General features: G+C 41.9%; 1 protein-coding gene across 1 annotated transcript; it reads left to right on the forward strand.

Moving 5' to 3' along the window:
- The first annotated feature begins 6,032 nt into the window (after positions 1 to 6,032).
- On the forward strand, positions 6,033 to 12,198 carry DIRAS3 (DIRAS family GTPase 3). Its single transcript, XM_017532236.2, has 3 exons — positions 6,033 to 6,128; positions 7,285 to 7,612; positions 10,778 to 12,198. Exon 3 carries the CDS (start codon positions 10,843 to 10,845, stop codon positions 11,539 to 11,541), a length of 699 nt encoding a protein of 232 aa, XP_017387725.1. The 5' UTR covers positions 6,033 to 6,128; positions 7,285 to 7,612; positions 10,778 to 10,842; the 3' UTR covers positions 11,542 to 12,198.
- Positions 12,199 to 13,011: the final 813 nt, after the last annotated feature.

Genomic DNA, 13,011 nt, shown 5'->3' on the forward strand with positions numbered 1-13,011 from the left:
TTCTCAAAGTTATAAACTCACTGCACCTGGGTTGTAGTGAGGCACTCCCAGACCACTGGTCACTATACTCTAGTGGGTAGTGTCAGCCAAAGCATTTTGTAGTGCAGTGATACTGGGATCCATTCTCATTCACAGGTACCAGCAGCAGTGGTAGTGGCAACTGTGGCAGGATGCTAGGGTGCCTGCCTCCCTGAGGGTGTTCACCACAGTGATGGAGGCAATGCAGCTGTGTGGAGCATGTGATAACAGGGTGCATGGCTGCACTGATTCTCTGTGCCCTACAAGCAGAGAAGGCTCATAGGCTCATACAAGGTTCAGGTCTACGAGCCTTCTCTGTGCCCTACAAGCAGGAGTGATTGCTCAGGGCAGGGTGGGATCTGTTGTTCTCTGCCCCTAGGTTCACTCTTATAGCAGTGTTAGTGCAAGGGTAGGGCACTGTTGGGGGTGGGGCTGGCACTGTGCCCATCAAGGCTCCATCTGCAATGACGGTCAGCAGCGAGAGGGGGTTGGATTGCACTTTTGTGCAGCAGTGGCAGGGAAAGAGGCACATACACTGGTGAACTGGCAGGGCAAGAAAAGCAAAACCTGCCTACAAAGACACACACCAGTGAAGCAATGTAGAGACTTACTGTGGGCCTGGGGGAAGCTGCAGCATGAGGAGGGAGTGTGTGGGCTGGTGTGTGGCTATGAGGGCCACCCAGCTAGAGCTCTCAGGCAGTCAAGCACAGCACAGAAACTATGATGCGGGCCCCCAGAGCACCTGAGGTTGCCCTGCAAGCAGGCATGGCTAGGCTAGGGCCTCATGAGAGGCCAGCAGAACAAGGGGTGCTTGGGTTGGACCAGCTTCAACCAAGATGGGCAAGACCACCCTACAGAGTTCAGGACCAACAGTTCCCCTGGGGCTAAAGTCTCCTATGGGAGTAAGTTGACCCTAGGGGCATGGGTATCCCTGGCCATACTCCACTACAGATGCTCCTGCTCCAAACACTCTGGGTTCCACATCAGCTGGCTTGCTACTCTTACCACTTCTCTAAGCAGCCCTTCCTGCCAACCCGAGTGTCCATGGTGGTTGAGGGATCTCTTCCTGGTGAGGTTCTGGAGGCCTATGGCAACATTGGGTTGCTTCTTGCCAGTTCAATTCACCCATGCCCTCAGAGCTGTTGGGATCAAGGAATGAGTCTGGTGCACAGTAGCCCCATATAGTGTTCTCAGGTTTCTCCCCACTTCAGCCCAGCTTCTGTGTCTTCCCTCCATCCACTTTTGTTGCCCTCCCTCTGAAGATCTGTTAGGAGTACACCAGTTGTCTTGGTTTCTTGGTAGCAGCTGTTCTACCTGGCTATGTTTAGTCAGTCATCTTGTTGGGCTAACATTATCTAGTTGGGAGAGCTGGCTTTACAAAGATTAGTCAGCTAATAAGAAAAAAGTTTAAAAATCATAACACACACACACCAAAAAAAACCCACTAACATAATCAGTCTGGCCTAAATACTAGTGCTAACCTATAAACTTAATGTTGAAACTAAAGAAATCAAAAGACCATGTGGGAAACTGGTTGTCATGAGTCCTATTGTAGCCATTGAGTAACATTTTATGACTGGGTTGAATTACAGCAGAGAATGACCAACTCTACAAAAGGGAAGATGAGTATAATTTGAACAAAAGGTTATGTTAGAATTATGACTGATAACAGATTTCTATGAATTTATATAATTTTTGAAACATTCAAATTAACATGTCCATAAATGTAACTAAAAGAAGAGCTAGTATCACTTATTTGACAATGTTTTTATACAATTTACCAAATAAGCCTAGTCATCTCTAAAAAATGATAAATATGTCTTTTAAGGTTTTCCAGGAGCCTAACTGAAAAATTTCAAAGTTAATTTTCGGTCAAAAAGACTTAAAATCGGATTTGACGTGGGAGACATTTGTCAAAGATGTTAAAAAGTTCAAAACAGAATCACAGGTTGCTATGAAATAACAGTTATTCCTTTAACCAGTGTGTTAATCAAAAGATCTCAAAACCAATAAGAAAGTCATATGGATTTAAAAACCTTAACCCTTTTAAAATTCAATTTTTTTTCTAAGTAATCAAAAGCCTAATAAAGGCAACATAGAAAGTTATTTTGCTAAAACATAAAATATTTGTTTCTTAGACTGGCTACAAAAAACCTAAAGAAAGCACTCTTCAGTGTGATTGTTTATCATTATGGGAAGCTCATTCAGGTAACCTGGATGTTGAGCCTGAAGGAAAGGGTACTTGGATGTAATGAAACACAGAAAGAATATGTCCAAGATTATAAGTGTGTACTATATTATAGAGAAATATAAACAAGAAAACTAGTACCTTGAATAGGGAAATACATGGTTCTTAGTAATAGAATGCTGTTACCACAGAAACTTTTCTGGTTACATGGAACAATTCAGACATATCAAAAAAAAGCCAAGAGCACAAAATTAAGTTATACTGGAGAACAACACTGCTTTTCTAGGCCTTTAAGTTAAATATTTCAATGTCAGGCCAAAACAGTGGTGTTAGAACCAGGAAAAGTCAAAGAAAAGAATGATTATCTCAGGCTTTCTCCAGGGGAGAAGAAGCTGAAGGAAATGACATATTGACCAGCAAAACATGTGCAGCAAGAAACAGGAAAAGATGAACCTCCACAATATGAATTTGAGAAATTAAAAAAGAACAAAAAACAACTTTATCCTCAAGGAATGAAATTACCACTTTAAATCAAGAAGAGAACATTTTAAATCTGAAACTAGAAAAATTAAATAGATCTCAAGGAGAAGATACCTGTTTAAAGGAACACATTATAAATTTAAAAATCAAAACCCCTTGCAATTTTAGTACAATGAGATCAGTACTTCAGGAAACCTTGTTGTTTTAAATATAGGGAACCAGACTCCAGTTCTGTATCAATGCCCATCCTCCCATCCCCCACCCAACAACGTTTAATTTTTAGAAAAGTACACAATTTCTTTTTAATTCCAACCAAGTCAATCACACATAAAACTTCCTTTATTAGCTCATCCTTTATATATCCTTTTCAACTTTATTATTATTAACTTTTATTATTTTCCTAACCCCTACTTCTTAGTCCTATAAGTTTTCTTTTCTTTTTTTTTTTTTTTAATTTGGGATAACCAATCATTTTATCTTATTTGACTATGATACAGACATTTATTTTGTGTATATGATTTAATTTAACATAAATTTTAAGACTTTAAATTACATGAGTTCATTTATAAACATTTATTTCATTTACAGTTAACTTATTTTTTTAACAACTATACCTAGATTTCTTATGAAAATTGAGATATTAGATGGAGCTGGTCATTGTTTCACATTCTTTTTTATTAAATAATTATATGGCTAGTTAGCATCAGGTGTTTACCTACATAAGAGCCATAAAGTTAAATACATGGGTATCCTATAGATAACTCAGAAGATATAACTTTTCTTTTTTTCCTTAAAAGCAAAGGCTCACTCTGTTGCCCAGGCTAGAGTGCAGTGGTGCAATCATAGCTCACTCTAACCTTGAACTCCTGGGCTCAAGGGATCCTCCCTCCTCAGCCTTCAGAGTAGCTGGGATCATAAGCACATACCTGGCTAATTTTAAAATTTTTTATGGGGATGGGGTCTTGCTATGTTGCTCAGGCTGGTCTCAAACTCCTGGACTCAAGGGATCCTCCCACCTTGGCCTCCTAAAGTGTTGGCATTACAGGTGGGAGTCACTACCCAGCCACTGCTATTTTTATTAAAAAATATTAAATTAATCTTATTTATCAAAGAATTGCATAAACAAACATCACTTTGCTTTAGGCCTGGTTTATAGCTTCATGACCTTAATAGAATGGGCAAATATAAAACTGACCAGTGCTGATGCTCAGAAACTGATACCCCAAAACATGGCATTTGACATGCTGAACTAAAGAAGCCTCAAGGTCTCTCTGACCTTTCCTTCACCCCCACCATCCCTCCCAAAGAAGGTGAAGCTTCTTTATCTGCCTAAGGACCAGACCTACCAAGGAGAAAAATTGTTTGTTCTCCTGTTATCTCACCTATTGCAGAAAAGAAGACCACGATGTGACCACACCTGAGCAGACCCTTATAGAAGTACAATGACTGTCTCCAAGGACGATTTGAATTCCAAAAAGAACGATTTACAAGTTAATATCTGTTCCCCAATCCAATCATTCTCTCACCAATCATTCATTGCCCCTCAGTGGGATTCCTCTTCTCTCCCCTCCCATAAACTGTTTTATCAGAATCCAAGCCCCTCATTCTTTCTGTAATTTCAAGACTGGTATATAAGCCTCTATAACTCATTGAGAAGTTGGATCTTTATTCTGAAAGCATCTGTGTATACACGTTAAATAAATATGTATGCCTTTTCTCTTACTAATCAATCTGGCCCATGTCAGTGATTTTCCAGCAAATCTTTGGGGGGCGAGAGCCATGGCCCCCACACCAGTAAGCAAAAGCAAAAATATATGTTGACAATTTAGAAGACGTTTTTAATTTTATTTTGTCAACAATTTTAAAACCAATTCATTTTTTCAAGATTTACTTAAGTCTCATGAACTAAAAAAAAAAAAATAGGTTAATTACTATATATTTTCTGTGACCACTCATCTATTTAAACCAATCAGATTAACATTTCTTAAGGGATTTTTGGCCTATTACACCGAATTTTATTATGTAGACATAACATACAACATAATACATGTACATATGTATAAATACATTTAAACATATATATATATATATATATACACACACACACACACACACACACACACACAAAGGTCTTCTAGCTTTTATTTTAGAATTTTAGTTGTGAGATAGTAAAACATATAAACTTGGTGGTTTATAGAAAACAGTTGGATCTAAATTATTTTTCTGGCAAATGAGATAAAGGCTATGAACCAAATTTTGGTGAAGCAGTTTCAGCTAGTTACCAGTGTAGGGGCCAAGGGGCCTGAAGGTTTCCCTTGGCCCTCTGAAGGTTCACTGAAAAATCAACCTGCAAAAGGCAGATTAATTGGATAAAAGGCATACAAATGTGTTTAATATGCATACCTGGGAGCCTGCAGAATGATGACCCAAAGATACAGAGGAAATTGTCTATGTTGATGCTTAGGCTTAACAAAATATAGACAGCCATGGAGAAATATGATTGGACGAAAAGGGTATGATCTAATGCTAATACAGTGAATGGGGAAACCCAATGAAAAAAGCCAAACTCTGTAAAATATTTAGAGGTTTATTCTGATCCAAATATGAGTAACCATGGCCTGTGACATAGCATCAGGAGGTCCTGAGAACATGTGCCCAAAGTGTTTGGATTATGGCTTGCTTTTATACATTTTAGGAAGGCAGAAGGTACAGGCAAAAACATAAATCAATATATGTAAGGTATACATTGGTTTGACCTGAAAAGCCGGGATATTTTGGAGGAGGAAGGGTTTGGCCAGCGGTGGCAGAAGGAAGGTTGTGGAAGCCAAGGTTCTTGTTATGTATGTGAAGCCTGTATTATGCCTCAGAGAGAACAGGTGGTATATGTATCTTAAAAGGTAAGTGACCTTAAAAGGTGTCAGACTCTTAGTTAACTCTCTCCGGGATCAAGGAAAGACCTGGAAAGGGAAGGGGATTTTCCACAGAATGCAAATTTCCCTCTCCAAAGAGCTTTGCACAGGACCATTCCAAAATATGTCAGAAATATAATTTGGGGTAAAATATTTTGATCTCCTTTGGGGCTGCTACCTGTCATGTGATGCTATACCAGAGTCAGGTTGGAATTTGTTTTTGTTTGTTTGTTTGTTTGTTTGTTCGTTTTGAAACAAGTTCTTACTTTGTTGCCTAGACTGGAGTGCAGTGGCTGTGATCACGGCTCACTGCAGCCTTGATCTCCTGGGCTCGAGTGATCCTCCCACATCAGCCTCCCAAATAGCTGGGACTACAGGCAGCTGCCACAAGACTAGACTAAATTTTTTAAGCAGAGACAAGTTCTCCCCATGTTGCCTAGGCTGGTCCCTACCTCCTGGCCTCAACCTACTGATTCTCTGGGATTGCAGGTGCCAGGCCAGACTCCACAGGTCTTTAAACTTCTACGCAGCAGGTAAGGGGAGAGATTAGGGTGGCGGACGAGCTGTACCAGCGGCCGCACTCCACACACCCTGGCCTCAGCTGGCTGGGGCACACAAAACCAGGTGCTGCCGCGAAGGAGTAGGCCTACAGAGTGCTGCTGTCAAAACCTGCTGCCTACAACTTCCATACACTCCCCAGAACGCTAGTAGGCGGTTGTGTGCGGTTTTCCCTGCATCCGCCGCCAGGCGCTCACGGGCAAGGTAACAAGAAGCCTGACCAGGCTCGGAGATGCGAAGGGCAGACGCAAGCGCATTTGGAAGAGGGACGGGCGGTGGGAGGTGCGGAGGGAGAAAGAAGCAGCACATCTGCCGGCGTTCCGAGCCGCTGGCGGACCGATGGGGCGTCCTGCGAGGGTTCTGCCAGGATGACAGCAGTGCCTAAGGAGTGAGAGGCACCTGGGACTACTGGAGCCAGACCCTTGATCCGCCCTAGCGGGAGGCGAGGAACAACGAAAACCTCATATTCCCATTTCTCTAGTGGCTAATGACAAAGATTTCATATGGTTACTTGCCGTGTATCTTCAGCGAAATATCCGTTCATGTCTTTTGACTATTTTCTAATTGGATTTTTAAAATAATTGACTTTTGAGTTATTTACATATTCTAGATACTGGTTATATGCCTGATATGTGACTTGTAAATATTTTCTCCTAGGTAAACCTTCTCAGTATCTTTACAGGGTCTTTCATAAAGCAAAAGTTTTAAATTTATGAGATCTAATTCATCAAAATTTCTTTTTTACATATGTCAATGTAAGAACCTTTTGCCTATACCGATGCAACAATCCTGCAAGTTCTGCACATATACCCCAGAACTTAAAGTATTTTTTTTAAAAAAATAATAAGAACCTTTTGCCTAGCCTTAGACAATAAAGATTTTTTGTTGTTGTTTTTTAAAACAGTTTTGTAATTTTAAGCATTACAGTTATGTCTAGCCACTTTGCCACTTAATTTTTATTTAAGGGTTCCCCCCCCCTTCGGGAGGGGGTTGTCTATGGATGTCCTATCTTCCCAGTATCATTTGTTGAAAAGATTATCTTTCCTGCATTAAACTGCTTTTGGACCTTTGTCAAAAATCAGTTGGACCAGTTTGTGTTGGCAAAGTTTAGCCTGAAGCTTATTCCAACAGGTGAGAAAAGTCCACAGTTTAATCATTCCTCCCCAACTTGTAACCCCGCCCTGAACTTCTGGACTCAAGCGTTGGAGATGTCAGGCGGACCTCGGGCCGCTCTGCGGTGGGTCAGCCCATCAGGGCTGTTTTCCCACCACACACCGCGCAAGCGGAGTCTATGCCTGTTACCCACACTCCCTGCGCCCCCGCACCCCGCTCCTGTGATCACGTCGGAATTTAAAGCGGCGGAGCAGAGAGCACTTGGACTGTCCAAGTGGTTGCTGCGGCCATCTCTGCGAGCAGCGCCTTTGTCTTCTAGGCTGTTTAGTTCGTGCCTCCGAGAAAGGTAAGTCTTGCTTTTGCTTTTTTTAGGGATACTTGATACTTGAAAACAACGTGCACCAGACCCAGCAGATGCTGTCACACAGTGGAAGTTTAAGTGCGAGTTGTCCCTGCACCTGGCACCAGGTCTTTCTTGGCGCTATTATGCAAGAGTCACCCGCAGCCCCTGCGGAATCCTAGCAGGTCCCGCAGCTGCAACTAAGATAGTCCCGTTGGGAAGCTAGCACTTTTTAATACAGTAGAAAGAGGTTTGGTAAATGTGCGCGCTTAAAGGTTGACGCAGTATCCATTATTACAGCTACTTAGGCTGCTAGTGTTCGGGAAATAAGAGTGAAGTCATGGGATATGAAAGTAAGATTGAAATGGGCGAGGAGGGTAGTTGCCACCGCAGCCATCAGAGAGAAACCCGACGCGTTTCTCTCTGCAGGCGCGTGGTGATGTCCATGACTCAGGGTAGTGCCGCAGCAGCAGCGGCGGGACCTTGAGCGCGGCACGGCCGCCGCGGAGTTTGGCCTCTCTCTGGTTCCTGGAAGCTTTCACCTCCCCCTCAGCCTGAGGCCAGGTGGCCTGGGAAGCTGGAAGGAGTGTTGTGGGGAGAGGGGTCCGCTGCCTGAGAATGAGAATTCTCTTCGCATATGGAAACTTCAATTATCGCGTGCGTCCTTTACCAATTTTCTTTTTCTCTCATTTTCTTTTTGATAGAGACGGGGGTCTCCCGCTGTTACCCAGGCTAGTTTGAACTCCTATACTCAAGCAATCCTCCCACACTGACCTCCCAAAGTGCTTGGATTACAGGCATGAGTCACTGTGCCTGGCTGCTTTACCAAATTTCTATGAATGAATTTGTACATACATCCCCTACAGTAGGAAGTAATGTAAAACAGAGTCATTAATAATGCACATTTCCTAATGTGGGATGTTGGTGGCCAAGATATACTTTGGTCTTTACTGAAACTCTTGTTATACTAACATGGAATTTGTAATAGTTGTGGACAGTGCAGACAGGGTTAGGATTTCTGTGACTAGAGAACTATTAGTGCATGAGGACCTACGGAAATCTGCACTGTTGACTTTTGCAAATAAGATGTGTAAGATTGCATCACTGTAGCAGAAATCTCCTACATTTTTAAGCTAAATTCTATTAAATTCATCATTGCTAAAGGAATTGTGCCCAGGATTTGGATAACTGATGTCATTACTTAATATTTGATGATATTCACTAACACATCTCATAGACTGGAACGAAGTGCTAGATTTTACCTGAAAGCTGCAAAAATGAATGGTTTAGATATATGTATGTATTTATTTTATATCAATTTCAAATATTTTTTAACATCCCTGGTGCCCTTTAATCAAGAATATAAAATCATCTACTTAAATTTTGCCACTTAAGTTTAGAACATTCTTAGAATCACACTATCTTAAAGAAGCCACACTGGAATTAGAAGCAAGTAAGTCTGAAGGTATAACAACCACCAGCAACAATTTTTTTTTTTTTTCAAATCAAAACTCTACTATGGGGTGGGCATGTTTTCTCATACCTGTAATCCCAACACTTTGGGAGGCTGAGGTGGGAGATCAGTTGAACACAGGAGTTCAAGACCAGCTTGGACAACACAGTGAAACCCTGTCTCCACAAAAAATAAGAATATTAGCTGGGCATAGTGTCACATGCCTGTAGTCCCATCTACTTGGGAGGCTGAGGTGAGAGGATTGATTGATCCCAGAAGGTTAAGGCTGAAGTGAGCCATGATCACACTACTGCACTCCAGCCTGAGGGACAGAGTGAGACCCTGACTCAAAAAAACAAAAACAAACAAAAAAACCCCCACCAAAACTCTAATATGGACATATTACTGTCACAGACCTTGCACATTCTAAAAAGGGTCCTTTTCCCTAGTACTGGGAGAGTATGTGTTCAACTATGCAGCCAGCAAGAAAGCCTAGTTTATATAGGGAGTATACCACTCACAAAAAGCCTCTCTTCTCTTTCTGGTATTGTACATGACACGATCGTAGCTGTACCTGAAGAGAAGTATATTTTAATGACCATCATCAACTAGAAACATGTATAAATTTCTATACTTAGTGCCAGAGGAATGACATTGCCTTACACTATTCCTACCTCTGTACAGAGGCCAGCTGTGTGGTCTGTCTGCAGAGTCCCTAGAACTTTTTTTCATCTGACCTAGGATGCTTCTGAAGCAGTCCCACTGGACAGCTGTCTGGTATTGAGGATAACTCTGAGAAAAAGTTCTCATAAACCTAATCTACCATGTTTATTCCTGAACTCAAAAAGTTCATTGGCTGTTGAAATCCTGAAATTTCCTTTATTTGCATAAGGCTGAATTAAAAGTATTTTGTTAAAGGTAGTCCATTGCAAAAGAGAAACCACTATTCTGTAGAAAAACTCATTCAATATTTAGAATCTTTTCTTTGCAGAGATGAGATCCTGAAAAGAAAGTGTCTCATATATGTATATATATTTTTTTAACTCCACTATCATTGTGACTAAGGATTCATGAACTGAGACCCCCTCCCCCAGCTCTTGGTGGCACAGGGAGACAGCATGCTCAGAGCAAAGGTGCCACCCATGCCTCTTCTGGGGCTGTGCTGACTGCAGGCACCTTCCCACCCCCCCCCAACACCATCAACTCCAAAAACCCCCTCCTTTCCCCTGTATTGATGATTCTGTAGCTTTAACCAGGGCAGCGGTGTCGCTCTAAATGTCCCCTTGGCATTCAGCCCCAGAGTGTAGGAAATATTCCCCCACCTGTTTCTCTGTGACTGTTCAGTCCTCTTCAATTAAAATCTTCATTTTACAAGCGAGGAAATGAGAGTAAGTAATTTTTGCGAATAAATTTCTTGTAGGGGCATAGTGAGAATTTAATAAAACAGTTTAAGGAAAGAAAACAAAAGGTACTATTTGTTGTGCTCTCTAGATGGTAAAAAGCAAACCACATGTCTGTTGAATATGTATCACCTGCTGGTCTCTCGGTCCAACAGGCTGAACTGTGTGCCTGGGAATTTTTTTCTCGCTGTGTGCACCTCTTTGCGTCACAGGGTGGACTCTCTCCAGAGTCCTAGTGGACCAGCTGACCAGGCTGACGTGATCTGACAACATCGTAGGTTACCAATATCATCTCTCTCCCTCTCGCTTTCTTCCTAGGAGTCTCCTGCTGCCAGCTAAGTGTGAGAGAACTTGTGCGCGCATCTCCCCTCCGAATCCCAGCGATGGGTAACGTTAGCTTTGGCTCCAAGGAACAACAGCAGCTGCTGGAGCGGTTGCGGCTCCTGCCCGCGATGCTCATCCTCCGAGCCTTCAAGCCCCACAGAAATATCAGCGATTACCGCGTCGTGGTGGTCGGCACCGCTGGTGTGGGGAAAAGCACGCTGCTGCAGAAGTGGGCGACCGGCAACTTCCGTCATGAGTACCTGCCAACCATTGAAAATTCTTACTGCCAGCTGCTGGGCTGCAGCCACGGTGTGCTTTCCCTGCACATCACCGACAGCAAGAGTGGCGACGACAACCACAACCGCGCTCTGCAGCGCCACGTTATAGCCCGGGGCCACGCCTTCGTCCTGGTCTACTCAGTCACCAAGAAGGAAACCCTGGAAGAGCTGAAGGCCTTCTATGAGCTGATCTGCAAGATCAAAGGTAACAACCTGCATAAGTTCCCCATCGTGCTGGTGGGAAATAAAAGTGATGACACCCACCGGGAGGTCGCCCTGAGTGATGGTGCCACCTGTGCGCTGGAGTGGAATTGCGCCTTCATGGAGATCTCGGCCAAGGCAGATGTGAATGTGCAGGAGCTGTTCCACATGCTGCTGGATTACAAGAACCAGCCCGACCCCGACCTCCAGGAGCCCCAGAAGAAGTCCCAGACGCCCAAGACCATTGAGAAGATGCTTGACAAGTGCATAATCATGTGAGCCCCGGGCCTTAAGAGCCAACTCTTCCTACCCTGTAGTGTGTAGAAAACGTGGACTAATTTCACTGTGTTACCTGTACATGGCTGATTTTGTGCTGTTGTTTAGACTGTAACAATCATATTGCCAATAAATGTACCTTGTTAAGTTGATAACTTTACCTTTTCCCTGGCCAAATAATTCAAATTGTTAAAACATTGGCATTTGAAGAGGAAAACAAAAAGGAACATGATGCATTCAAAGTAAGGCCTTTAATAATAAATTTAATAAGAGAAAATGTTTTGAAAAGAACAAAATGTCAAAATGAATAGAAAGAGAAATTGGAAGGTGTCCTTTTGGTAACCCTATTATTGTGTACAACTTTAAAACATTCCACAACCTGTAAGTGTTTAATTGTATCTTTGAATTGTGTAATTAAGAAATGTGTTTTTACAACAAAGCTTTTGATAAAGTGCTTCGAGACATATATGCCAAACAAAAAGAAAGAATATGCTATAGCTGATCATTGGGGTGTGGGAGCAGAGAAAACTGTGAAAGTGGAACTCTCTCACTAAAGATGTTAGTAGTTTCCCATGTCATTGAAAAATGTTTGAGTATTCTGCTAACAGTTTTTAAAAGTGTAACAGCTTCTTGACTTAATAAAGCTTTTCCTGCATGCAATCAACTGTATGAATTTGTCTCATCAGAAAACAAAACATTGCCCATTGTATTAAAATATAAACCATATCTGTTAAAGGTTTCCAGTAAGAACGTCACACATGGATGTCCCTGCCATGTTGAAATTATCCAGTGTAGGAGGGAGGTATTTCAGGGAGGTCCCTGAAATGCAGAGTTCTTTTGTATCTTTCCTGGACTGACATCCAGAAGAACTCCAGGCATCTTTGAGGAAGATGGTCACAGTGTTGCTGTCTCAGAGGAAGCAGGTGAAAAGCAAACCTCTGCCCTCTGTGGCCTGAAATACTGGATATAGGCAATAGGGAGCAGGATGAAAGATAAAAGGAGAAATGATATTTGAGAGACTCCCCCATAAGGGAGTTTTTAGAGATTAATTTTATATTTGAACATAATTTTTTGAGCGAGGGAATAAGTACACATATCCTTGCTTTTGAGAGTTTTTTCAACTTGAGAGAGGTGCAGAGGAGAGGCTCTTAATCTAGTGATTTTTTTTTTTTTTGCTGCAAAATATAATTGAAAAAGTATCTATTGAACAATGTATGTGTTTCTAGAGGAGACGCACATTGTTGAGAAGGAATCATAAACACGATTTCATGATACTCTAGACAGTTTCAAGCTTGGAAAATCCACTCAGTGGCTCCTTTTAAAATAGTTATTTAAAATTTTCCCTATTCATTTTCATAGCAATTATTCTCAACCACTTGGAAAACACCCAAGTGATTCTACCATATAGCTTTTTATAAATTCTACTCTTTAAAAAAAAATTATTTGCTGAAGTTCCTAATGGAGTAAATCCAC

Source organism: Cebus imitator, unplaced genomic scaffold, assembly GCF_001604975.1.
Source record: "Cebus imitator isolate Cc_AM_T3 unplaced genomic scaffold, Cebus_imitator-1.0 Scaffold3, whole genome shotgun sequence".
Taxonomy (NCBI): domain Eukaryota; kingdom Metazoa; phylum Chordata; class Mammalia; order Primates; family Cebidae; genus Cebus; species Cebus imitator.

What these genes read in the sequence shown, in the direction of transcription:
- DIRAS3 (XM_017532236.2), top strand. Translation starts at nt 10,843, where the DNA reads ATGGGTAACGTTAGCTTTGGCTCCAAGGAACAACAGCAGCTGCTGGAG.